At 39.4% G+C, this 26,830-nt stretch overlaps 1 protein-coding gene across 1 annotated transcript in view; it reads right to left on the reverse strand.

Annotated features, from left to right (window-relative positions):
* Window positions 1-26,360, reverse strand: part of TSPAN13 (tetraspanin 13) — a 30,077-nt gene extending 3,717 nt beyond the window's left edge. Inside the window, exons 1-5 of the mRNA XM_045793098.2 lie at window positions 26,113-26,360; window positions 4,768-4,935; window positions 4,033-4,113; window positions 3,279-3,392; window positions 1,877-1,990 (exon numbers count right to left, since the gene is read on the reverse strand). Coding sequence (XP_045649054.1) covers window positions 1,877-1,990; window positions 3,279-3,392; window positions 4,033-4,113; window positions 4,768-4,935; window positions 26,113-26,175 — 540 coding nt within the window. The 5' untranslated portion in view covers window positions 26,176-26,360. The remainder of the gene's footprint in view (window positions 1-1,876; window positions 1,991-3,278; window positions 3,393-4,032; window positions 4,114-4,767; window positions 4,936-26,112) is intronic.
* Window positions 26,361-26,830: the final 470 nt, after the last annotated feature.

Genomic DNA, 26,830 nt, shown 5'->3' on the forward strand with positions numbered 1-26,830 from the left:
AAAGAATTAATACTTTAAAAAAACAGTAGGGGGAGGGATGAGTAGGCAGAACAGAGAAGCTTTTTAGGGCAGTGAAAATATTCTATATTATATTCTAATGATGGATACATATACACATGTCCAAATCCATAAAATGTACAAAAGTAAATCCTAATGTAAACTGCGGACCATGGGTGATTATGATATGTCAATGGAGGTTCATCAGTTGTAACAAACATCCCACTCTGGTGAGTAATGGTGATAATGGGGGAAACTATGCCTACATAAGGACAAAGGATATATGGGAAATCTCTGTACCTTTCTTTCAATTTTGCTATGGACCAAAAACTGCTCTTAAAAAGAAAAGTCCTTAAAAAAAAAAAAAAAAAAGGCATAACTGAAGGTAATGTAACCTGATGAGAAGAAAACGGAGCTGCTCAAAAGAATTAAATTCTCAAAATAAATTCAAAATATAAAAAGGAAACCATGTGGCAAAATCTGGCTAATGGGCCATATGGAGATTGCTCATCCCGGTTTTTCTCCTATCTATATTTTTAAGTTTTCATGGAAAAAATCTTACTTTTAAAAGGAAACAAAGGAATAATGCACAGAATTGTTTTTAAACAGTACATCAATTTTCTTGAATCAATGTCACAACCAACCCACAAGTAAGACAGCTCTTTCATGAGAAAAAGTGAAGCGGAAAAAAATGCTCAGAATAGGAAAAGATGTCAAGGGAGACTTCTTTTAAAAAATGAATATTAACTTTGGTCTTTATCTCCATTTTTTAAATAACAGCCAGGTGTGAATTTTCATTCTCAAGAAAAGGAAACTGAATAGAATAAAAAATATATCCACATACACATATATATATAATGTGCTATATATTGACCCTCCATCATATACATATAGTGTATGCATTATATACACAAATGCAGTATATGCATTATATATACATTATTAAATTTGATTTTCTCCTGTTAATCTGTCTCATGTCAGTCTGACTCTTAGTCTAGCTAAAGGAACTTGAAGGGCAGAGAAAACTGTCTCTTCCCACCCACTCTAATTTAACAAGCTCGTTATCAAAGAACAAAAGCTGGCCAAGGGTTTGTGTTATAAACAATGAACATTCTTTTCTATTCATTTTACATACTCATATGATTATCTTCATGAAGTAAAGCGCTGTAAGTAGAATGTAGGAATTTAAAAATTAATTTTGATACATATTGTCAACTCAACCATATCAAAAATGTCCACAGATATTGAGAGTTTAATAAAGACACTGCAAAAGGAATTAGCATTCCTCCAAAATTATCAAACAATACGAGTATGGTTTTGCTTATGGACACATATATTAAACATAAGTGCATTAATCAATATGATAAATATTGATTGGTAAATTAATAAGAAATTAATAATAGTGTTTACCTGTAGGGTTTGGAAGGCTAGAAATAATGGGGGATGGGCTTGGAGGCAATTTTTCAAAGCATATCTTTATATGTATGTACATGTGTGTGTTACATACTATACATATTAAACAGTGTGAATACCCTACCTATGCCAAAATTAAATTTAAAATTATAATTTATCATACAACTCTACAAATAGAAGAGACTCTAGAAATAACCCAGCCTAAACTCATTTCATTTGTTCATTAAATTTTACATAATTTAATAATCAAGCATCTCACTCTGTATAATATTAATGCTAGGTCTGTGAGGTCTTCTGATTTCAAGCCAGGGCTCCTCTGATTACAATACTGGTTCTCAGTGAGGATACTTATAGATACATTCTGTAAGTTAGGGGCCATGCTAAGGTAAAATCCCATGCCCTCTTGCCATATAAAACAGAGATCCTTATGACAAAAGTCGAAAGAGAGTGAGTTATTTGTACATACCTCTGTAAAGCTGAAGAAGAGGCCAATGCCACCAACAAATCTCAAAACTTCTCCGGCATATTTTCCTATTATTGGAGCACACAGTGAGCACGGGTGGCTGCTTTTGACACAGCTCTGTATCAATTTAAAAAAAAAAAAGAATTTTTATATCAAAGTACAATTATAAAAAGCAGATAAACACTAAACCCTCCTAAAAATGAGTAGCTGGAGTATTATACCCAATTTGGGCCTTGGCTGTTTAGTAGTGTCCTAAATTCTTAAATGGCTCCCAAGGATCCCGAGCCCACTATACACACCTTGAGTAATTGCCTCCCCACTTTGAGTGTGGATGGGATTTGTGGATACCATAAACAGTCACTCCCATGTTTACAGTGTGGTTACATAAGACATCATCTTAACAGAATGGAGATTAGCATGCTGACTCGGATGCCGCCATGTTGTGAGATGGCTGTATAGTTAGAACCTGAGAGCAGCCTCTAGGAACTGAGGAACCCCCAGCAAGAAAATGGGACTTCAGCACTACAACCACCAGAAGCCAAATTTTGCCCACACCCACTGAGCTTGGGAGAACACCCCCGGCCTCAGATGAGACTGCAGCCCTGGCCAACACTTTGATTTCACCCAGGTGAGCTCCTCAGTGGAGGACCCAACTAAGCCATTCTCACACTCCCGATCCATGGAAACTGAGATAATACATGAGTGGCGTTCACGAGTCACATAGCACTAGAAAACTAATACAAGAGGCCTCATTGAAGGAAAATCCAGCTCAGGGCTCAGAGAGATGGTAATAGGAGTTTCCCTGGATAAACGCATGTGAACTTCCCAGCAGAGTCAAGCTCCAAGTCTATCCTCATAGCGGGGTCTGGCCTGGGGCAACAGTATGGCTCTAATTTGTCTATCACTAGCTCGGCTCCCACAGAAAGAGCACGGAGCTGTAATGGGGAAGAAGGGAGGGAGGAAAGAAGGTTAGTTCCATGGATTCTCCTCTCTGGGGATGTTTCACTGGTTAAAGAGCCCCCCAATTTAGGATAGACCACTGTCCTCCTACTACCCTGATATGCTTCAAAACCAAGATATTTCTACAGCTCTTCTGTACCTCTAAGGCTGATCTGCTCTTATTTTTCTTTCACAACTTGTTCTAAGAGGAATTGAATGGGAAGAAATTAGGGGCAAAGAACCACAAGCATCTGGGTCTGGCAGGGCTCTGGGATATTTAGTACCCTCAGGAGTGGATACTTGAGAAGAGACAAATGATACAACACTGTACAGGGAATATAATATGGGTATATGTAAAGCATTTTAAAAATACAATTCGGCATTAGAAATTCCATTTCCTTCATGTTAATCATTATTCATCTGTATATAATACATCTCCAAAAAATATTTTATACTTTGTACTTACAGCCAGACAGGTGTCATTTGGGTTAAAACTTCGAAACCCACAGCAGTTTAAATTTCTCTGGATATCATTTCGAGCACTTGCTGTATTGTTCCAACCAACTTCCAGAAGCTGGCCCTAGAAAATGCATTTAATATATACACTGAAATGTGTTATCCCTGCACAAAATGTATAAAGCTAGAGCCTGCAGCTTTTAATACTGAGTGTACCTAAAATAAATACTTTTTGTAAGATGATTAAAAGTTTTCAAAGGGCAATACCTAAATCTGCAACAAAAATTAAAGCACTGCTTCTATCCCAAGAATGAAAAGTCTTAATTTTCATATGCACTTTAGAAGAAGCACTTAGTTCAAAAGATTCTCAGACTGAAGCAAGACAGATTTTCCATTGCTCTAAACAGAGATGTATATTGTTTTACAAATTAAGAGAGTGGAAAGTGTAATTGCTAGAATGGTATCACAAATGTTTCACTGCATAACGGTGAGAAAAGACTGGGTGACCATCTTTCAGCAGCAGCACTTTTTACCCAGGGAAGGGAAAATTCCACTTCAAGGATGGGAAAAATAGCAACACCCGATGGCGCTTCTGGGGTCCAGTCAGCCCCACTAATGCATCAGGAACAAAAGATTTTAGCTGCCTACAGTGAAATGCCATTCTGAGCAAAGAGCAGTAATCTTATATTCCGATCATTTCTCCCCCTCTTTTCCTACACATACTATGAGGTGTAATAAAGTAAAAGGAAAAAGTCTTTGCTTACCTGTTGCTCCTGGTTCAGGGCTAAGCAAGCACATGATACAGAAAACTGAACAATAAATACAAGTAACAGAATGATCATGTACTGAGAATTCAAGTTAAGGTATTTCTCGATACTCTTAAAATAACATAAAATAGAGGTATTGACAACTTCGGAATGTACTAGAAGGAATTCAACCAGAAAACAGAACAAATGGCCTAGAGAAAGTTTACAAAGAATATATACTATTATTTTTATTAATGCACTGTAGATATTTCATAAAAAATACTAATATTTAACTAAAAGCTGATCTATTAGATTTTCGTTTAGATTAAAATAAAAATTCTTACATATATAAAACAAGAAATAAGTATAGATAAAGGTATTTAAGGTTTCTTAGCATTAAAATCTAAAAAACAATCACTGAAATGCTCAACTACATATTAACCTTTTGGAAGGGGTCTAGAGGTCACTGAATCAGTTCAGTGTAACTGAATTTGCAAGATATAAATAGGACTGTAATTTGTAGAATACATGCTTCATGATGTGAAAAGGAGAAAGTGGGAACATACAAATTTCACCCTAAGAAACATTCCTTATGTTGGTGGAACAAATACACATAGGTCATGCTAGGAGTTGCCCCCTGGTAATTCATTTCCTAATGATAATTTCCAATCAGTTATAGTTATCAAAAGAGTAATCGATAAAGGTCAGAACAAACTCAATTGGGGTAAAAATTCTGCTTTTAAAAAAGGATACAAAAAAAAGCAACACCTGATGGTGTTTTACGGCTCCAATCAGCCCTACCAACGCAATCAGGAACAGGAAGATGCCCACTGCGATGACCACACCAACCACCCGGAGGCTGGAAATCAGCCCGAAACCAATGCCCCATGCAGCGATTCCAATGAGCAACAGACTAACCAACTGCAAAAACAACCAAAAGGGCCAGGGATGGGGCAGGGGGGCAGCGGGAAGACAGAGGGGGGAGGAATACATCAATTTATATAATAATGTCAAGAACAGTTTTCAGTATCTTACAAATGACTGCTCAAACTCAATACTAGTATACACACAAGATCTTAGGAGATAGTAATGTTTTAACAAATTAAATTCATCCTCAGGCATGCTTTAAAAAAGCCCTAATAATAATCTATGAAATTATATATGAAGCCTCCGAGGTCATCTGGTTTACTAAGCCTAAATGATTTCTACCTAAACTTTTGAAATCATGGCATGTGTGAGACTCCTAGATGCCAGTACATCTCAGTCCAACGTATTGATTTCTTCATGTGGAAATCACTTTTCCATGTTTCCTTTAAAGCCAGTTGCACTATAACCTCTGTGATGCCTTCCTCATCCTCTATAAACTGCTCTTCGAAGATGGTTCTACTGTTCCCCTCATCACATCTTCATTCTGTTGCCAAGCCTGTCTCTCCTAGGACGCTGGGAGTACCTTGAGAGGGAAGGCCCATCTTCTCATCTGTCTATATCCCCAGAACTTATCACAGAACTCGGGTCTTGCAAACAATCAAAAATTTCTCAAAGAATTATTGAAAAAAATTGCTCTAGATGTCATCAGGTATCCTATTAGAATTTAGAGAGAAAGAGGTCATTTAAACTCTTAGGACAAAAACAACGTAGGAGACTTTAGCTATTTTAAGTAAAGTGGTATTCTGAGCAGGATGAAATTACTTTATACTCCATCTACTTATACACTTATAAAATAAAACCCAGTGAAGAGGTGGAGTGCATGCCTCAAAATCAGTCAACGCCTGTAAGACACAAAGTTACAATTATTTCTTTAAAATAGCAAATAAAGGGGGGCGCCTGGGTGGCACAGCGGTTAAGCGTCTGCCTTCGGCTCAGGGCGTGATCCTGGCGTTCTGGGATTGAGCCCCACATCAGGCTCCTCCGCTGGGAGACTGCTTCTTCCTCTCCCACTCCCCCTGCTTGTGTTCCCTCTCTCGCTGGCTGTCTCTATCTCTGTCGAATAAATAAAATCTTTAAAAAAATAAAAAATAAAAAATAAATAAAATAGCAAATAAAGAGCATGCCATGTAAATATGATGTTGAACTGATAGAAGATAAAGCTGAAACAGGTATGTGGGAGGGTTGGGGGCTGGGGTTGTGGGGCAGGAAAGAGGCAGTATCTTCACTGAGTGTCAGCCATTTCCTGGAGCAGGTGACCATATAATACATAGTTGGGAGGAATCAAAATACATAAAATATAAACTTTCTAGCACCATTTCAAGACCCAATAAACTTTGTTTCGAAATATAAAATAAATCACCACTCACTCAAAAGGATTTTTACTCAAATATTTTATTTTTTATACGTGGAATCATAGTTTAGTAACACAAATTTTAAATATCTTGGTATCTAAAACCTCCTACATGTGTACAGATACAAGTAAAACTGCTAAATATTGACAAAGAACACCTATTTGTATTCTTTAAAAGATTGTATTTATTTTAGACAGAGAGAGAGAGCATGAGAGAGCACAAGCAGGGGGAGTAGGAGGGGGAGAAGCAGACTCCCCACTGAGCAGGGAGCCCGACCTGGGGCTCGATCCCTGAGCCGAAGGCAGAGGCTTAACTGATGGAGCCACCCAGGTGCCCCACCTATTTTACTTTTGTCCATTTACTACAAAGCAGATCTTGAGAAGGAAAAAAACTGCTTGTAGCATGATAGAACCAAGTTAGGGAGTTACACGGACTTGCTGTTCTCCACGGTGGTTAGTACACAGAAAGATTTTGTTTTCAGAGGGAGAAGGAAAGGGAAGAATTCTTACAACCTTTGCCACCCAGAAATTGCTTGGCCCCTCTCATTTTCTCAAGTGCTCCTTATCAGCAGGTCCATTTGCTTCTGTCTTGTTTTTATCTTCTCACTCGCCATCTTCTCATGACTTCCAGCTACCTGTGATGGAGAAAAAGTCCTCTGCTCCGTCACCAGCGAGCTTACTCCTGACTCTGTGGTATCCAAATATAGCATGTTTCCTTCCACAAGGGGTGAAAGAAGAAGGTGAGAGGATGCAGGGACAGGCCTTCGCCTGGGCTGTGCTCAGCATCCGCACTGCGTCGTGGGACCAAACGCTGAAGGGGCTCCGCATTTGCAACACACAGAGGGACTCGCTCTATCAGTCAGGTTCTCCAGAGAAAGAGAACTAACAGGATATATATTTAGAAATAGAGATTTATTTTAAGGAATTGGCTCATGCAATTGTGGGGCCAGCACGTCCCAAATTTGTAGGAGGACAGCAGCTTGACAATTCAGGCAGGTTTTCTATGATACAGTCTTGAGGCAGAATTCTGTCTCCCAAAGGAACCTCCAGCCTGGGTGGCTCAGATAGTTAAGCGTCTGCCATCGGCTCAGGTCATGATCTCAGCGTCCTAGATCAAGCCCCACATAGGGCTCCTTGCTCAGCGGGGAGCCTGCTTCTCCCTCTCCTTCTGCCCCTCCCCCCTGCTCATGTGCATGGTCTAATAAATAAAATCCTTTTTAAGAAAAGAAAAAAAAAGGAAACCTCAGTCTTTGTTCTTAAGGTTTTCAACGGATTGGATGAGGCCTACCACAATGGGAGTAATCTGCTTTACTTAAAGTCAATTGAGTGTAAATGCTAAGTCTAAAAAAATGACTTCAAATCAATAGCTACGCTAGCATTCAACCAAACATTTGGGCACCATGGCCTTGCCAATTTGACACATAAAATTAAGCAGCACACCTGCCAACTTCAATTCCTGGGTTTGATGCCTATTTCCTAATTCAACTAAATTTTGGGAGCAGCATTATCACTATTTCTCTATTTGAGTCTTAGAGCCAAAAAGATCAGAAGCATGAATAATATGATATTACAATTCTTCTAACCCCATTGCTTTAAGGAATCCTTTTGGGAATCCTACCAAATCCTTAGTATATTAACAAAATTCTCACAAGTCAAATAGCCAACAACAAATGACTAGTGCCCACTATACACTCCAGAGATGAGATATCCCTACTAGAGCAAAGGTTGGCAAACTTGCCAGATATTTATCACCTGGCCTCATGGATCACACAGTCTCTGCCCCATCTATTCGACTCTGCTCCTCTAACACAAAAGCAGCGGTAAACGAATGAGCAGAGCTGTGTTCCAGTGTCACTTCATTTCCGGATACTGAAATTTAAATTCATGGAATTTTCATGTGCACCAAAATATTATTCTTCCTATGATTTTTTAAAATATATTAAAAATATAAAGCCATCCTTTGTTGGCAGGCTATACAGTAATAGGCAGTGGAATGGATGTGACCCATAAGCCATAGTTTGCTGACCCTTGCTCTAGAAGTCAGGGTAGCAGAGACTAAAAAATTACAATGGGACTAACAATTGCTTTACCAGATATTTTTACAAGATGGGTCAGAACGATAATCAGAAAAATCCAGATAAATAGAAGAGGCCAATGGCTGCAAAGAAATCCTAAAGGAGCAGGTTATGGGCTGAAAAAATGACCATACTGTGAATATTACTTTATATAACAAAAGAACAGAATATAAATATTCTAGGGGTGCCTGGGTGGCTCAGCCGTTAAGCGTCTGCCTTCGGCTCAGGTCATGATCCCAGGGTCCTGGGATCAAGCCCTGCATCGGGCTCCCTGCTCAGTGGGAAGCCTACTTCTCCCTCTTACACTCCCCTTGCTTGTGCTCCCTCTCTCGCTGTCTCTATCAAATAAATAAATAAAATCTTTAAAAAAAATAATATAAATATTCTATTATTTGTAATAAACATATAATATTTATCAAGTATTTTATAAATATTTTATATGGCAAAATATATGACAAAATTAAAAATCTTAAAAGGAGGAGCTTATCCTGGATTATCAGGTAGACCCTAAATGTGATCACAAGTACCCTTACAAGAGAGAAGCAGAGGGAGACACAGAGAGAGGAGAGGCAGAGGGTGGTGTGGCTCCCAGCCAAGGAATGCCAGCAGTCACCCGAAGACAGAAGAGGCTCTCAGAGAGAGTGCAACCCTGATGATACCTTCGTGTTGGACTTCTGGTCTCCAAAACTGGGGGAATAAATTTCTATTGTGTTTAAGCTGCCATGTTTGTGGCAATTCGTCCAGGAAACCCTACAGAACAATTCACACGGCGGGCACTGGACAGGTCGGGAACCGTAACTATTACAGAAAGCTGCCTGATAGTTTACCACTAATGGACTCCTCCCATGAGGCTGGAGTAAAGTATTCAGGTATCCTAGTGGGCACCCTCCTAGAAGACCTAATCCTTTATTTACAGCAGCAACATCTCAGCAAAACGTGAAAACTGTCTTCTGCTCTCACAGTTACCACCTTACAGACTCGTTAATAATGAGAATCTTTTCTCTTTTGAAAAATAACATCTACAACTAAAAGAGAGGGATACTTTATCACAGCAATAAGAACTTCCAGGTCTCAGACTAGGCATTATGCTATTATTGAAAACAGTATCTAGAACATTCACAAGTACCTCTGCTCTGATTTTTTTTTTCTGAGCAGGGGAAGAAAGAGACTACTCCCGTCAACAGACCTCTCTGTCAAAAGTATTTTTCACCAAGCTCACTCTGCTGTGTCTCTATAGGTGTCCGTCTGTCCCTATCACCAATACAAAGCACTCCTCCTTTAAAAACAGTGAAGAGACTTTATCAGTTTCCTCTTGTCACTTTAATAAATTACCACCAGTTTAGTGGCTTCAAAGAACACAAATTTATTCTGCTGCAGTTCTGGAGGTCAGAAGTCCAACATAGGTCTTACTAAGCTAATCACAATGTCAATAAGGCTGCATTCCTTCTGGAAGCTCTGGGGGTGAATTCCTTTCTTTGCCTTTTCCACCCTCTAGAAGACACTTGCATTCCTTTGCCTGTAACCACTTTCTCCATCTTCAAAGCCAGCATCGTAGCATATTCAAATCTCTTAGTCTACACCCTGTTTCCCTAAGCACATCTCTTTTCTTTGAGTCTAGCTCTCCTGCATCCCACTTATAAGGACCTTTGTGATTACACAGGGCTTCCCCAGATAATTCAGGATAATTGCCCCTTGGCAAAATGCTTAATTTAATCACATTTCAAAGTTTCTTTTGCTATGTAAGGTCACATAACGATCCATATCCAAAGATTAGGATGTGCACCTTTGGGGGCAGAGGGACATTATTCAGCCTACCATAGAGGTTTCTGGGATCATTGGCAACTGAGCTACCATAGAATCTCTCTTGCTCCAAATACTTTAAAATATTGTAAAAGGTTGTAATATTTTATTTAACTGAGCACCAAGAAACTATGGGAAAGTCCCACAGGCCGGAAAGGAAGGGAAAATGCAAAGTCAAAAGTGTAAGCATACAATGGGTGGGGGTGGGCGGGAGTTCTGGGTGGGAAGGGTAGGAAGGAGTTCCCAGATCAGAACAATCCCTAAAGAGGAGGGACTTGGGTTTCAATCCAGGCAGGACTGGGAAGGAGAACTAGGACCATTTATGAGCATTTCTAGAAAGCTATATTTTCAGTGTAAGGCGTTATAGAAAAACACCACCACCACACCCAGGGTGAGAGCAAAGATTTCTCAGTCCCTTCAAAAAGCTTTCTGCAAGAAAGAGAAACTCTAAGCCTAGAGTCTGGAGTCTAAATGTCTGCAGTCTAAATGTCACTACCCAGGCATGCAGGAAGCTGATTCTGATAAATCAGCCAAGCGATTCAGATAAAAGCTGATCACAGGCAGTAACAGGATTTAGGGAAGGAAAACTCACAGAAGCAAACCCAAAATGATTCAGGAGGGACGTTTGGAAATCCTGGCCCTCACACCATTCCCAAAGAAAAAAGGAAAAACTTTGCTGTCAATCAAAAATCACAAAATATATAAGAAGAGGGAAAAAAATCTGCCACTAGAGAGATACAACAGAAACAGCAAAAGAAAAATTAGAGCCCCCAAGAAGTGGAGGTAATAGAACTAACCAAACGAGACTAAAATTATTATGTTTAAAGTGGCTAAAAAGATAAAAGAAGAAATTAAAACAATATGGACAAAACCATATTTAAAAATAGAGACTTGAAAAAGAGCCAATAGAGCAAAGCCAAAGAAAGTAGAAAGAAGAAGATAAATAAGGCTTCCTTAAAAAAAGAAAAGAATGACAGGCCTTCAGCAAAATTATTTTTTAAGAAAAAGAACAAGGCTAAATTCCCCAAAATGTCCTTAACTGATGAAGAATAGCTATCAAAAACTCAAAACAAAAATCATACTCAATAATAAAACCTGAGAAACATTTCCTTCAAAATTCAAGAATAAGACTAGGGGCTATCACCCCTTCTAGTCTGCATTGTAGTGGAGATCTTAGACAACTGAATAAGAGTGAACATCGAACAAAGATGAGGAGAAACACAGCTGTTATTATTCATGTTAATAGGAGTAGCCACATGGGAAATCCAAGAGACTGAAAAATATTAAAATTGGTAAGAATGAGAAAAGTTGCTATAAATAGGAACAATGAACAAACGTCAACAGCATGCTCATGCACCCCCCAAAATTTTTTAATGTATTTTTTTAGGATGCGATTTGTAATAGGCCCCACAAATATCAGGTACATATAAGTAAATCTAAGAAAAGTATTATAAGACCTTCATGGAGAAAATTGTGAAATTAATTGATGAACATGAAAAACTGCTTTAAATGAAGAGATCTAACAAGTTCATGGGTGGAAACACTATTTATAATAAAGCATCAATTCACCTCCAATGTAGTCTACAAATTCAATGGATTTCTAGCCAAAGTCTCAATCAGGTTTTTTAGGGTGGAACTCGATACAATGATCCATTAATTTCCATGGAAGAATGAATGTCCCCTGTTGCCAAAGGGCTAGGAACATTTTTAAGGTTAAATAGAGAGGCTGTGTCTGCTCCACTCTTTCTCAGCCCAGCTGCACTCTCACCAGCACCATATGTAAGAAACGCTCTTAGTAGCAAATCAACCTTTGTCAGCGCCTTCAACTCACCGTTCCAGACCTCTCTTTCTCATGCTTTCACCATGCTCTGCAAAACCTGGGCCTGACTCTACATCTTTTAGACAGGTTTTATTTTTTTTAATTATTAAAATTAAACATACAAATAAAACTAAAAAGCTAAGGAAGTTAAAAATCGAAACAAATATCATAACTTGTCGTAATGACTCAAAAATTAAAACCAAGTACCTGACACAGATCTAAATAAGCCACCAGTGTAGGCTTGGAGGGAGATGGAATTCCAAATCAGTAGGAAGAGTGGAGGCTTTAATTAATAGCCCTGGGTGTTTTGAAAATGAATAGTAGCAGTCCCTACCTCACAGCATAGATTTAAACCCTAAATATAAAAGCAAAACTTAAACATTTAGGAAAAAAAAAAAATAGAGGAAAACGTTTTGACTTTGTAGTTAAAGAAAAACTTTTTAAACAAAACCCCGCAAAATCAAGTATCATACTAATGTAGGGCTTACTATGTGTAAAGAAGTATTCTAAGTGCTTTCCATTCACTAACTAATTTCATCTTCACAATAATCCTTAGAGTTAGGTAGTACTACTGCCTCATTTTCCAGATGGGGAAAGTCATGCACAGAGATGTTAAGTAACTTCCCCAAGATTACACAGCAAGGAGGGGACAGAACTGGGATACGAACCCAGGCTTTACAGCTACAGATTCTGTGTTCTTACCTATCACACTATACACCACATTAAAATTTTAAAATTCTACACAATAAAAATCATCAGACGAATGTAGGATAAACCTAGAACTAGAAGGTATTTGCAGCACATATATATATCAAAGAATACCTACAAATCAATTTAAAAGGACAAAAAAGCACACAGTAAAGCAGCCAAAGGTAGTTAAGAGGCAATTCGCCAAAGAAGAATCCAAAAGGCAATCAATACCTGAAAGATGTTAAATCTCATTATATATCAGGAAAACAAAAACCACAACAATGGGATATCCTCTCACATGCACCAGACTGGCACAAATTAAGCCTGACGACACGAAGGAGGTGGAGAACCTAGAACTCATTCAAGACAAAGTGTAAATTTTTGCAGCCATTTTTTAAGAGAGAGAATCTCAAGCAGGCTCCACACCCAGCACAGAACCTGACACAGGGCTCCACCTCACGAATCTGAGATCAGAGTCGGACGCGTAACTGACTCAGCCATCCAGGTGCCCCACAAAAAGTCACCTTATATTCTTTGCGGTTGACTAATAGGTCAAATAGTCATAAGTATATACACATGCCTGGAAATGACAGATGTTGATTTTAGGACAGTGACGACTTTTGAGTGGGGATAAATGGAAACGGGGATGGAATGGGCCTTTAGCTGTATAACACCTAACTTCTAAAAAACAGGCAGATGTGGCAAAAACACTGGCATCCATGGAATCACCCTGTTGGGTTCCCAAGAGTCTACCATAGTATCTTCTCTGCACATGAAATATTTCCTAATTAAAACCAGCCTTGAAAATTTAACAGCCCCTTTCTTACCATGGCACCAATTCTAAATTCTCCTGCTTTGCTTTCCTCTGTCAACTGGTCCAACTTTCCTCATCTTGCCTTTGCTTCCACTATTCCCCAAACACAGCCACATAAATCAAGATATTCTCATTCATCTCTCTAATATTTCAAATTAATTTTCATCTGTGCATCTTCAAGGACTGTCCACATTCTCTCCTGCGATGGGCTCCCAGTTAGAAAAATGGAAAGCTTTCGAATGAAGGGGGTATACACTTGAGTGCAGTAGCCAATGATTTGTTGTATCTCCACTTGTTTACAACAGAAAACAAAGCCCTGGACTGATCACACTTGGATGGCCTCATGTGTGAAAAAGACACCACCCTGTCTCTCCTTCTTGTACCCAATTCCCAAGCACAGGCATGTTGGCACACCCACAAATACACATTCTCATTTGTAAGGTGGAAGAGAACATAGAGTTAACTATCCAATCCCAAACAAATTCTGCAGTTATAACTACAACAGTAAAAGTGTCCAAACATCAACTTATTTGGGCTAGTCAATTTTCTGATAAACTCCCAAAATATGTTAGGTTTTTTAAACAAAATAATCGAAAACAACATAAATGTTATGTTCTGTGTGGCAAATGCTTCTGACACGTTGCGACACAAAGCCCTCAAGTATTCATAATTTTTAAAATTAGAAATAGCACCCAAAGGTTTATGATATGCCTCTAATTAAATTTGCCCATCAGAGTTGAACTTTTACTGTAAAGAAGCCCTTTAAAGATAGTAATGAAACTATTTATTTCTGAGTAGTGGTAATTATATGTTATGGTTGGTTTGTAATTTTGAAGAGAATGGGGCTATATGAAGTCTTCCAAACTAGTGATCTAAAAATTATTGATTCCAATAAAATTAATTCTAACTGTATAATTAAAAAGCCTACGTTTGTCACTAGAACTTGGTAGACAAAGGAACTGCAAGAATCCTTTGTTCAATAATAACAACAGTTTCCTATGAGACCAATTGTAATAGAAAGTAAATTTAGACCTATGACAAATAGTTTCCTTCCCTTGGGAGACAGAATACTGATAAAAACAGATTATGGATCTGTTAACTCATTGATAGCAATGTTTTTATGAGCAGGAAGCACCAACCTTTCCTGTTTTCTCTTTAAAACAAAGAGAAATGTATCGCATAAAGAGAGCTTCTAAAAAGAGAGATTAGAAGAGCTATAATGGAAAAGACACACCAAAGCAAGATTAGAAGAGTCTCTACGACTGGCATTACTTCCCAAAGTTCTGAAAGGGGAGGTGCTGGGAGAAGCCACAGTTCATACGGCGATGGACCCTGAGGAAGACGCTAGTGGAAGGGTCACGGCAATTCTCAACTAGGGCTCACAAGACAGTGCAAATTCACAGAACACCAAGGCACAATGCTACCTGGCCAGTGATCTATTCCCTTCCATCTTATAGGTGAAAGAGTCACAAAACTACCTGCCCAAGGACAGAGAGGCAGAACTGTGGCAAACTTTCTGCTTAGTGCGTTTTTTTTCCTTCCCTGTGGAGCCATATCATAGTGCATAGCATTATAGTTAAATAATTTTTAACACTGAGATATAATACTAGCAACGTTATAATGCATAAGATAGCATTCTTGCTTTGTCACCAGATCCTTATGGGTCTGCATAGCATCTCTTTAACTTACTCCCTAGGAGACCTGGCTGCATCACAGCCATGCATAAAAAGAACAGTGAAGTCTTCTAGTCATATGACTTTTCCATTTGTCAACTACCGAATTCATTTTGTGCTTTTCACTTTCCTTTAACCCAACCCAGGGATGTTGTCACATACACTTACATTCACACGAAAGTGCCCAGTGCACTGCCCAGAATAAGGGAGCAAGAATGAAAAGTGTTTATCTTCAACATCACTCTAGTACATAAAATTGTTCAAAACTAATAAGCATGCGTGCACGTGTACACTTGTGGATACATGTAACGCCATTACAGAACAAAAGAAAAAATACGTTGTGCATAACGATCTTTATAATCTAGCTTAAGTGTGTCTTGAAATATTAAACTACTACACTAAGCTTTTCAAATGATGAAGTTGCTAGGATATTCTAGAATGAGGAATAGAAGAATCAAATTCCTGCCCAGAAGAGGAATGACTTCTATTATAGATGTATTTTGCCTTTACCACCCAGCACATTCATCTCTTGTAAACCTCTGAATCACGTTGTTTCACAAGTCCCATCTGACCACTACCAGCAGTAGAGACACACAACATAGGCCTATCAACCACGGGTGCTCATCCTCCTATCCACAGTGATTGGTCCATGGGATGGGTCCATAAACCAATGGTGTCAATCAGTTCTTCCATTCCATAATAAAAGGATATTGAAAGAAAAACAAATGGGTTCCTCTGGCATACCAAGCTATAAGAACAATTAACATTGATTCTGCCAGGGGCCGTTTTGGCACATGGAAAGATCTATCTTCAAAAAGAAACTAAGCAGTGTCAAGCTGAGCTGAGAAGTAGATAAAAGGAGCAAGAGAGTTCTGACCTTTTCTGAGCCCCTTGATCCAGCCATACTTGACAATCCAACTATTTGGATGTCCCAATTCTATCTATGCTTTCGAGAGTTTGTGCTCTCTCAAAAACATATTCTTTTAAGCTCATCTATAACCCATAAAGAATTCTGGTTAATACAAGCTTCGTCTTCCAAGTGTTTATCATAAATCTTTTAATACCTTCCAACATGCAGAGACTTTGTCTACCTTCACAATTGAGACCACTTTCCCTACCTAGACTAACGCTAAGTCCTTCACCTTGAACGTAAGCTTTTAAAAAATATGAGCACTCCCTTTTAGCTGAAAAGACCTCCTGGAAACTTCACTCTGAGGATAAACCAAGAAGGGAAATCAATGACCCAGACAAATGCCCTACATGATCTCCTGTCTGCAAACACCCTGTCTAGACTTAGCAAATTTAACTCCAGCCTACACTGCACCACAGAGCAGGTCAATGGTTGCTTGCAGATTGGAAGCAGGGGGTTGTGCAGCAGGAGGCAGGGATTACAAGGATAAGCAAACTATGGGGGGCAATAGATATGTTCAAGGTCTTGAATGTGGCAATGGGGCTAGGGGTTTATGCATATATCAAAACTTACTAAATTTCTACTGTATGTGCAGTTTATGGTATGTAAATAATGGCTCAATAAAACTATTTCAACAAAAGACACATCTTTCCAAGGATAAGCATTTTACAGTCTCCTCCTCCTTCGGGAATGGAACAAATCATAATGCCTAGAGTTGCCAATGCAATTTGGTGAAAAGAAAGAAAGTTATGTGCCCAGAATGATAGAGCAGGAAATCAATGATGACTGGGACCTTGATAAGATTCTTGAATCATGCCCGTGCTCTGGACTACCTACATCTGGACATTTACCTACATGAAAATAATAAAGCTTACTATTTAAAGCAACAGTAGCTGGGTTTCTATTACCTAGGGCTGGACTCTACTCCTAATATGGTGGTCTTTCGTCTTTTTCTAAAGCCAGGAAGATCTGGTCATTCCCAGGCTGGTGATCTGTTGTCTCTAATCTTAGAATAAAGTCCAAATCCCAGGTTAAAAAATCCAAGGATGTGAGGAGCCTGGATTATTGCTGGAGGTAATTCATTAGCCACTATTCCCCACCTCCAGCCATACTTCAAATTCTTCTAACGAACCCTCTATACTTTAAGTGCCATATAAGCAAGGCACATGCTTCTCTGATATTCCTAGCACCTGGCTAAGTGCCTGGTACAGAAGAGATACTCAAAATACACTGCTGAATGAAAGAGCTCATGAAATTGCTCATTATGCTTTAAGGACAGGGAAATGCTTCTTCCCTAACTAATATAATATTTGGGGGAAAGAAATTCAGCCCAATGATGTTCCAGATTATTCTTTCTCTATATAACCTATAAAAACGATTTTCATTCTTTCATCAAATATCCACCACATTTCAAAGCAAGATGCAAAGAGAAACTTGAATTATTCCTAAAATATTTCTCATTACTTCAACATTTTTTTTTAGCATCTGAATTCTACCAGGGTAAGTGAATTGCTTTGAGGATGAAAGAGGAATATAGAACATTTGAAAAAAACTGGATTTGATTTTGTATTAAATTATTCAAAAATATTTTGTCAGCACTAAAATAAGAAAGAAGTTGTGCTAATAGTGGAGGATACGAAATTTAAAACAGGAGTAAGATTCAGAGGGACTATACCACCAAAATGTAGCCCAGCATCCACAGACACATAAAGAAAGCAAAGGCTTCCCTGTACCCGCTTCAGTGTTCATCATGAGCAACTGCACTTGGACACTCAACTCGCCCTCTGAACTTCTGCCTACTGTGGAAAACTGAAGAACAACTCAGCGATGATCAAGCACGTGTTTCTATGATGCCAAATATCTGGACAGAAATTTGAAAACTCTACAAATCATCTAGATATTGCCAAATATCTACATGTTTAATGTTGAAACCAGGACCTCCATTCTTTGTTTCGTTTTCATTCTTCAAAGGATACAAAGAAGCCTCACATGCCTTTGTCACATATTTTCCTTCCTCATGTTCTCCGTGGTGCCAAGCAGATTTTATACTTACCAGGCACAAAACACATATACGTGTTACATAATATCTGCTAAGAAGAAGTTATATAAAAGGATTCAAAAGTAAGGGATCCTGACTTGTCATGTTCCAAGGATAACAGTTCGAGGTGGCACTCACAGCTGCCAACCAAGTGCCAAGTGCACCCCTACCCCTGCCTGCTGTGGGGAGTTCTGGGAGACCAGAAGTGGGGCTACGGGCACAACAGCCCTGCACTGATTTTGTCATTCAATCAACTAAATGTCAACCATGTGCCAGCGTTGTGCTGGGCCGTTGGGAGAGGAAAGTGATGAGGACTCTGTCCATACTGCTGAGGGTCACAGAGCTTGTCCTGTGAAAAGCAAAAGGATAACTGCTCTTTCCAATGACTTCTTTGATCAATTTGAAGACCAAGTCTTAGTTCTCATCTCACTTAACAGCATTTGAGACAGATGTTCAATTCTGCCTCCTTCAAATGACTCGCACTTGGCTTCTAGGATACCAACCTCTACCAGGTTTTCCTCTTACCTTCTCAGGCCCCTTTCCTGGTTCTTCCTTGTCTCCTAAAGCTCTTACTGTAAAGGGGCCTTTGGTTCATTCCACAGATGACTGCACTTCTCCATCTATCTTCAATAACTTGTGGATCTAATGCAGTATCAACCCTAAATCCCATTCTCTATGTTGATGGTTCCCAGGATTTAAACTTCCAGGCTACTCCTTTCCCCTGAACTCCATTATTGTCAGTCTAACTGCTGTGTGATATCTCCATTTGGGTATCTCATTGGCATCACATCTAATACTGAACCCTTTATCTTCCTCCCAAAGCCTTTTCCACCCACAGTCTCCCCATTCCTATTAATAGAAGATCCATCCTGCCAGTTGCTTAGGCTATAAATCATGAGTAATCCATGGCTCCTCTCTTTTTCTCATGCCCCGTTCCAACCCATCAGAAAATTATGTTGGCTCCCCTTTCAAAATACACCCCAAATCGGACTATTTCCCTTACACTGATATCACACTGGTCCAAGCCCTCCATACCTCTTGCCTGAATTACTGCAATAGCCTTACATGTGATCTCACTGCTTCCACTGCGGCTGTCTATAATCCATTCACAATTCAGTCGCCAATCTTTCAAATGAAAAATCAGGCCCAAAGCCACCAACGGCTACCGTTTCATTCTGTATAAAAGCTCTAATCCTTCCAGTGGTCGCAAGGCCCTTCCTCATCTGCATCTCCCACCTTCTGACTCACATCCTACACCACTCCACCCCCTGCTCACTCTGTCCCAGTCAAAATGGACTCATCTCTGTCCCTTGCATAAACCAGGAATGCTCCTCTTCCTCAATCTTTTCAAAGTTCCATCTATATGAAACACTCTTCCCAGATATGTCTTTCATCGCCTTCAAATTTTTGTCCCCATCTTGTCTTCTCAAGCAGCCTAATCCTGGGCATATATTAAATATGGACTTCTCTTTCTCTACCCACCCACAACTTCACCACTCTTCATTCTTCTTGCTCCATTCTTCTCCATTTTCATTTTGCTCACTTTCTTGCCTTTTCATATGATGTATCATTTATTTACTTAGCTGCTTACCATCCACTTCATCCCATAAATGTAAGACCCATGAAAGCAGCACATTTTGGTTTGGTTTGTTTACTGCTCTTGATGTTCAATTAATATTTATTATTGGAATGAATAAAAGAAAACATTATTCGGGCTCATCTTATATTTATATAAGACTAAAAATATATTAGGCCAATAATGTAAAAAGGAGAGAGGGTCTTACATTTATGGGATGAAGTGGATGATAAGTAAATAAGTAAATAAATGATACCTCATATGAAAAGGTAAGAAAGTGAGCAAAATGAAAATGGAGAAAAATGAAGCAAGAAGAATGAAGAGTGGTGAAGTTGTGGGTGGGTAGAGGAAGAGAAGTCCATATTTAATATATGGCCAGGATTAGCCTGCTTGGGAAGACAAGCCCCACACAGGGCCCTATCTCATGACCCTGAGATCATGACCTGAACCAAAATCAAAAGTCGGGTGCTCAACTGACTGAGCCACCCAGGCACCCCTAATATTTAATCATTTTTGTGATTAAATATTATAATCATTTTATCATTTTTATGAAGTTTTCATTAGGTGTGTTTTGCCTGTGGTAAAAAGGGGGCAACTTATTCTGTAAACTAAATTCAAGGAGTATTTAGAGAGTATAGCCTTTGTGTGTGTGTGTGTGTGTGTGTGTGTGTGTGTGGTTTTTTTTTTTTTGTCTTTGTTTGTTTTTAAAGAAAATGCTACACACTGAAGGATCTAACAAAGAGAAAGCTATGATCTCTGCCAACAACAACAAAAAAATGGTTAATGGTCTAGCTGGAGTAAAAAAGCAAACCTACAAAGATACCTATGATATGGAGAGTCGGGATGGTCAATGGCAAAGACAAAGTAAAACAAAATCTTACAATACTGACTTTCAGCCCTCACTGTAATTTAGAATTAGGTAGTAAAAAAATAATCACATGCCTTCCCTTTCTCCCCAGATCTGAATGAATTAGTCTGGAGTGGCACTCAAGTATTAAGATTTCCAAGTAAAAATGTAAGGAAACAATGCCTTTTGACTAAAGAAATAAGAGACTGTATTTGAGTAACTTTACAAAGACAGAGCAAGGTATTCTAGGTTGAGGGCAGAGGATCAGCAAAAACAGAAAGGCAACAAAGGGCATTTTGTGTGGGGAATTCTCTGTGGCTAAAAGATGTCAAGGGCTGCAGATGGGAGGGGCAGATGGTGAAAGATCTCGAAGGGCATGCTAAAGAATTTGGATGGATTCTCTAAGAGTTTTCATCTATTATCACAAATGGGTTTGGATCACTCATTTTACAGTGGCAAAATAATTTGGAGTATAAATTCAGATGAAATGTAACACGAACAAAGAGGATCTAAACCTAACTTGCCTTCACCAGTCCTGCAAATGTGTTTGAAGTGATAATGGCCCATTTTTAAACCACTTAAAACTGTATATAAATCAAGCCAGTGAAATATTCAAATCTCACTTTTCGAATATGGGCTGAAATACAATTTTTCCCAAAATGAATTGTTTCTTTCTTTGTAATGCCTCTTATGTCGTTAAACTTTATGAAAGTTAATAACCTCACTTCAAGTGAGAAATGGCATAAATAGCACATTTTTGTTACCATTTTTACATCAAAAGCCGGGAAATTTTACAAACACACTTGGCAAAAAGGCAGACTATAAATATCGGCACAACAGCATCACATGAAAATCTCAGGTTCTGTAAACAGTGAATCATTTTTAAATCAAAATGCAAGAAAATAACCAAGAACCACTTAAATATTTTAAATTCATTCCGTAGTTTGAACGAGAACACAGAAATAACATAAACCTAACCACACATGAAAATATTAAACAAGAATAATCTGAAAAATGATGATTGGAATTCTGAAAAATGACATCAGTGCAATCATTTGAAAGTAACAGCAATGAGTAGATTTTTCTTTGGCTGAAGTACTAGTGTTTCTCATTTATTTTGGAGTTAAGACTGAACAAAATCAAATTTTTCTAGCACTCTAATGACCAGAATGGGACTCAAAAAAAGGTACAGGTAAATCATTCCATATTTTTACTTACTGTACCTCAGTCATTTTTTTCTTACAACTAAAAGATTAATATTACTACTTTGAGGGCATGAACTCCTGCCTCCACAGGGCCTGCTTGAGTCAACACCAGCTAGCGTTAAGTACTAGAAATCCCAATTGCTTCAAAATCTTCATCATAACAAGCAGGTTTGTAATTCAGAAATTTAAAATAAACCTTTTACTCTTGAAGCTGTAACAACTTAATTTTTTTCCTTCTGTAGTGCATCCAAAGCATTTATCCATATTTTTCCATTTTATCCTACAAACTCAAGAAGGAGAATGAAAAATATCACCAGTTTATAAATGGAAAAACTGAAGCTCGAATAAAGTAAGCTGTCTGCCCAAGGTTAAATTCCAAGCAAGATGTACAGTTGATATTCAAACTTAAGTTTTCTTCCTGAACCCAATTCTTTCTCTCCCTATAGACTGCAGAGATAAATTTTTTTACCTTTACATATGGTATGTTTTGTCTATTTTAAGACAATCCAGTTTCAGAGATATCAAAATGTAAAGTTTTGTCAATCAGGGTCTGAGAATGGATGTAAATCAGCATAATTTTTGATGCTGTATGGTGATTTTTTCCAAAGCAAGCAAAGGTATAGGGGGGAAAAATTGCAAAAAAAAAAAAAAAAAAAAATCAATAAAACAAACTTGGAAAGAATTTAGAAGAATGAATACAGAAAAGGAAACAAACTTCTGAAATGACCCTTCTCATTTTAAGATCACAGTCATTTATGTTCTTTACATTCTCAATTAAAAACTATTCATATATATGAATATGTATTATATATAATATTTAATACATATATTAAAAATCAGCAGTGCAACTCCTAGAAGTCTCTTCTCTGCTTAGGAAGCACAAGGACACAAATTATAAATCATCTAAATGTTAACATATTTTAGAATAACATTTATTTCATATTCTTAAAATTCTCCACAAATTATAATTTTAAAAAGTTGTTTGTTACTATTCATCAAAGCATTTTCAATCAAAAGTATTCTAAAATAAACTATTAAACATAAAATAGACCATTTTCCCAAAGCAGTTTTCATTTGCATTTATATCCTAAGCAGTATGAAAAAGATTGACACTATTTCTACGTTTTCCCCAGTTTCGTTATACCTTCTTCACTCCCCCAACTTCTCTAACCCACAAAGATATCCCGTCATCCTAAATTTTAAGGCACCTAAAGTCAGTCATTCCCTTATATCACATTTTCCGACTCCATGAATCCCAACTAGATCTTGTTTTCACAGAGTTGGGAGGTATTTGCCTTTGTAGGTGTTTATTACTTCCCACAGTTCCCAGCAGAATATACACATTAGGCAAATATTTATTGACTGAATAAAGCTCCTGAGGTCATATGGAGAAAAGACAGTAAATTTAAAAAAAAGAGGCTTCATAAAGCCATATTGATTTTAAAGCCCAGTTTGTTTCACTGATGTCTTCCCAAACTGAGAACAGTGCCTGTCAAATATTTTTTGAGTAAAGAAACATTCAGTCTCTTTAACTATACTGAAGTTCTGAAGCCAGTCTTTCTCTTTCTTATAACACCATGAAGGTGCGAGGAAGAGAATTCTCTTTCTCCTCTTCCTACCATATCCATAAACAATTTATATTCACTACACTAGTTTATTCAGTACTAGGGATCCTATTGATTAAAAGGACCAAACCATAAATCACAACAAATCAACGGCACCTTTGGCTAGTGATCAGAAGTCCATGACAAGTTTGGGGGATGTTCCTTCCAAGCTATTTTAGGGACATGCTTTCTGGCCTGATCATGAATTTTGCTCTCATCTGAGGCTCATCCGCAGGCCACCTGAGCATGTGGACAGTCTGGCTCATAGAGTCCTAAGTTCCTCAAGAAAATGTTTCAACACAAAAGCAAGCCGTGGCCTTTAACCTGCCACTCCCATATGCAATCCTGGCTTCACTAACACTTCTAGAAATGACCTCAGACTCAATCCTGCAACTCTGTGCACATTTTAGAGGTAGTTACCCTGGTGGGATTGGAACCTATGAAAGGTCCACCTATTTCTACCTTAGAAAGAAATGTCTCCCAAGTCCTCAACTTCAGCCCTGCCCCCAACTACTTCACACTTCTCATCTTAAATTGTTGAGGGAGAGACAAGGGAAGATATGGAATCTAGTGGCTCATTTTCAGCATCTATTTTAGACCTAGTCCAACTTTTACCCTTCATTCACCTCCAATTTAAACTACTGACCTTATTTAAGCTTATTCACAATACATAAGAAGTAGACATTAATTCATCTTAAGAAATATCCTTTTTATATAAAAAGTCTAGGATTTAAAAGGATGCTAACCATTTTATAGCCTTGTGAATTTCTAATTAATTAAGGTTTACTGCATAGCTATTAAAATCAATAGAATACACTTTGAAGGTCAATAAGTTGGATTAGCTATAAAAATCTTAAAATGTTCCTTTAGAATCACCTTTCTCCTTGCTTTCCTGATACACAGAAAACACAACTAGAAGGGACATATTTTGAAAATAACTACACCTGAAAATAACTTGCCTTTTAATATATATTGCACATTAATCTATATAATTAACTGTAATATATATATATTGCACATTAATTTATATAGACCTCTGAGTCAAGTAAGCCTGCAAAGTAGACCTTCTACTGTAAGCCCACAGTATAAGGCTAAGTGTCTGGTGAACAGATGACTAAATCATGGGGTGGGGGCAAAAGTCAGGGCACAAAATGGTGAATTTGAAGTTCTAAGCAGGCCATCCATGCTAATAAAAGAAAATACCTGGAGAATTGGTCACCGCCTACTTAATAAACAATCAATACCATCAACATGCTTCAGGTGAGACAAAGGTGGATTTTGCTCTGAAACTTGACAGGGCTCTCCAATTCCAAGGAGCTGAATCACCAGGTGTTTTACAATTCCCCTACCCCCCACATCTACTATCAGTGACCATGTTGATTAGATTCCTACTAACTGGCCAGAAAAGCATACTTTATTTCACTGACTTGCCTTCAAAGCTTTGCAAGCATGTTCATATACAAAGGAACAGTGATGGTAAACCGATCCAACCTCGCTCTCCTGTTGGTGACCACAGGCAGACTCTCCATTCCAAGGATGTAACCTAAGCTTGCACAGATGGCCTAGCTCTCTGCTAATGCAGGGGAGCTGGGTTTGTTTTCAGGGTGGGTGCTGCAAACCGCCAGGTGTTATTTATAGAAGGGAGCAAGACTAGGATGGAGGGATGATGACAGAAGAGGAAGTTTCTTCCACCTGGGAGAGAAGCCTATGGAAAGATCTGGATCCCACAGTCTATGTTCTATTCCTGACTCGCCAACTACCATCTATGTAAACTTATTTAAAAAACTCTTTTCGGTCTGTTATCTGACATATAAAATGTAGACAATGCCCCTTGCCGCGGATGGCTTTCAGAACGAGGAATGTAAAACCTGGATGTAAAACCTGGAATGTGGTAGGCAATCGATAAACGTCAACCTGCTCCCCCATTCTCCTGTTTGCCCAGAATTGTGCCTCAGAAATCATAGAAATAGGCTGCCCCTTAAAACTAAAAGGCCCAAGCTTGTTGGCAAAGAAAGAAATGACCTGGGTGGAGGCTTGCTTATTTACTGGAGGATTTCGCTTAAAATGGAGTTAGGTTATTACTAAGACGGGAGACCCCATGGAAAAAAGCATCCAGTATGAACAAACGGACAAAAAAAAAAAAAGGAAAGAAAAGAAAAAAGAAAAAGAAGAAGAAAGAAAAAAAGAAAAGAAAAAAGACAACCCTTTATGTAAGCACGAAACAAAGTTCGGAAGCTGCGGATATCCTGTGAACCTACTCGGTGACTTCAATTCAAATCACAAGCGCACGTAGAGCTCACCAAGATGCACACTATCCATATGCCGCCTTGTCAGTTTCAGACCACGCTATTTTTGCAAAACTGTCCTCAAACCTGAGGCGGCTCTCCCGCCTCCAAACTCGCCCCAGATGGGTTTGGAAGCCAGGAGGGAGTATCAGAAGGGATAGCGATGGGAAAGTGGGAAGGTCTGGTCAAAAGACTGAAAAACAAGGCGGTGGGTGAGGGGGCGGGGTAGAGCAATGTGGCAGAGACGCGGCCAGTGAGCCAGAAAGACGACGGCTTCACAATGAGGGAAAGGAAGAGACTGCGACAAGCGCCGGCTCCTGGTCTCGGGCGGGCACTGATGGGGAGGCCAGGGGCGCGCAGAGCGTGGGAAGACGGGAAAGGGGTGCGGAATGAAGTCAGAGTCGCTGGTCAGGCAGGAAAACCAAGGAGCAACCGAGCAGGTGCAAAGCCCCCGGGAGGGGAGGAACGGGCTCCGGGTACTCACTGTGTAGAGCAGGTTCAGCGCACACAGGCAGTTCTTGGAACACGCGAAGCCCCCGCAAACCATCTTGGAGCCTGTGGTTCCCGCAACCTCAGGTAAACGTGGCTCGGGCGGAGCCTCCGGGACAGCCTCTTTGTCCTTGCCTCTGGGGCCTGGCCGAAGCCGCGGTGGGGGGCCCTGGGCTGGGGCTGCAGTGCGCTGCGCGCCCGCCGCGACTCGAACCCGCTCTGGAACCTGCGGCTGCCGCAGCTGGAGCCTGAGCCCGAGCCCCTCCCAGGCCCCCCCCCCGCCGCCTCGCCCCGCGCGCTGATTGGCCGCCGGCAGGGAACAAAGGTAGAAATATGCAAATAAATGCGCTCCGCCAGCCGGCAGCCGGGAGGGGCGGGGCGGCCCGGAGGCGAGGGGGAGGGGGCGGAGGCCGTAGGGGACCTAGCTGGAGGCCAGAGCGTGTGACAGCGGCCTCGCTGTCGTTTCCTGGGGAGCAGGTGAGGAGAAGAGGGCGGGGCTCGACGGAGATCCACGCTGGCAGGGAGAAATATGACAGCACCTCTCGGTTCTTGGCCCTGGTGGATGACGTGGCACCATTTTGAATGAGATTTTAAAATTAAGCACCTGGCCTTGTTTGAATGAAGGAATTAGTGGAGAAATAAATTAATGAATGTGAAAGATTTAAAAGGGACAATGAAGTGGGGGAAAATGAAAGGAAGAAAATAAGTGACAG

Source organism: Ursus americanus, chromosome 3 (genome assembly GCF_024610735.1).
Source record: "Ursus americanus isolate L20-20 chromosome 3, mUrsAme1.1.p, whole genome shotgun sequence".
In the NCBI taxonomy this organism is placed as follows: Eukaryota; Metazoa; Chordata; class Mammalia; order Carnivora; family Ursidae; genus Ursus; species Ursus americanus.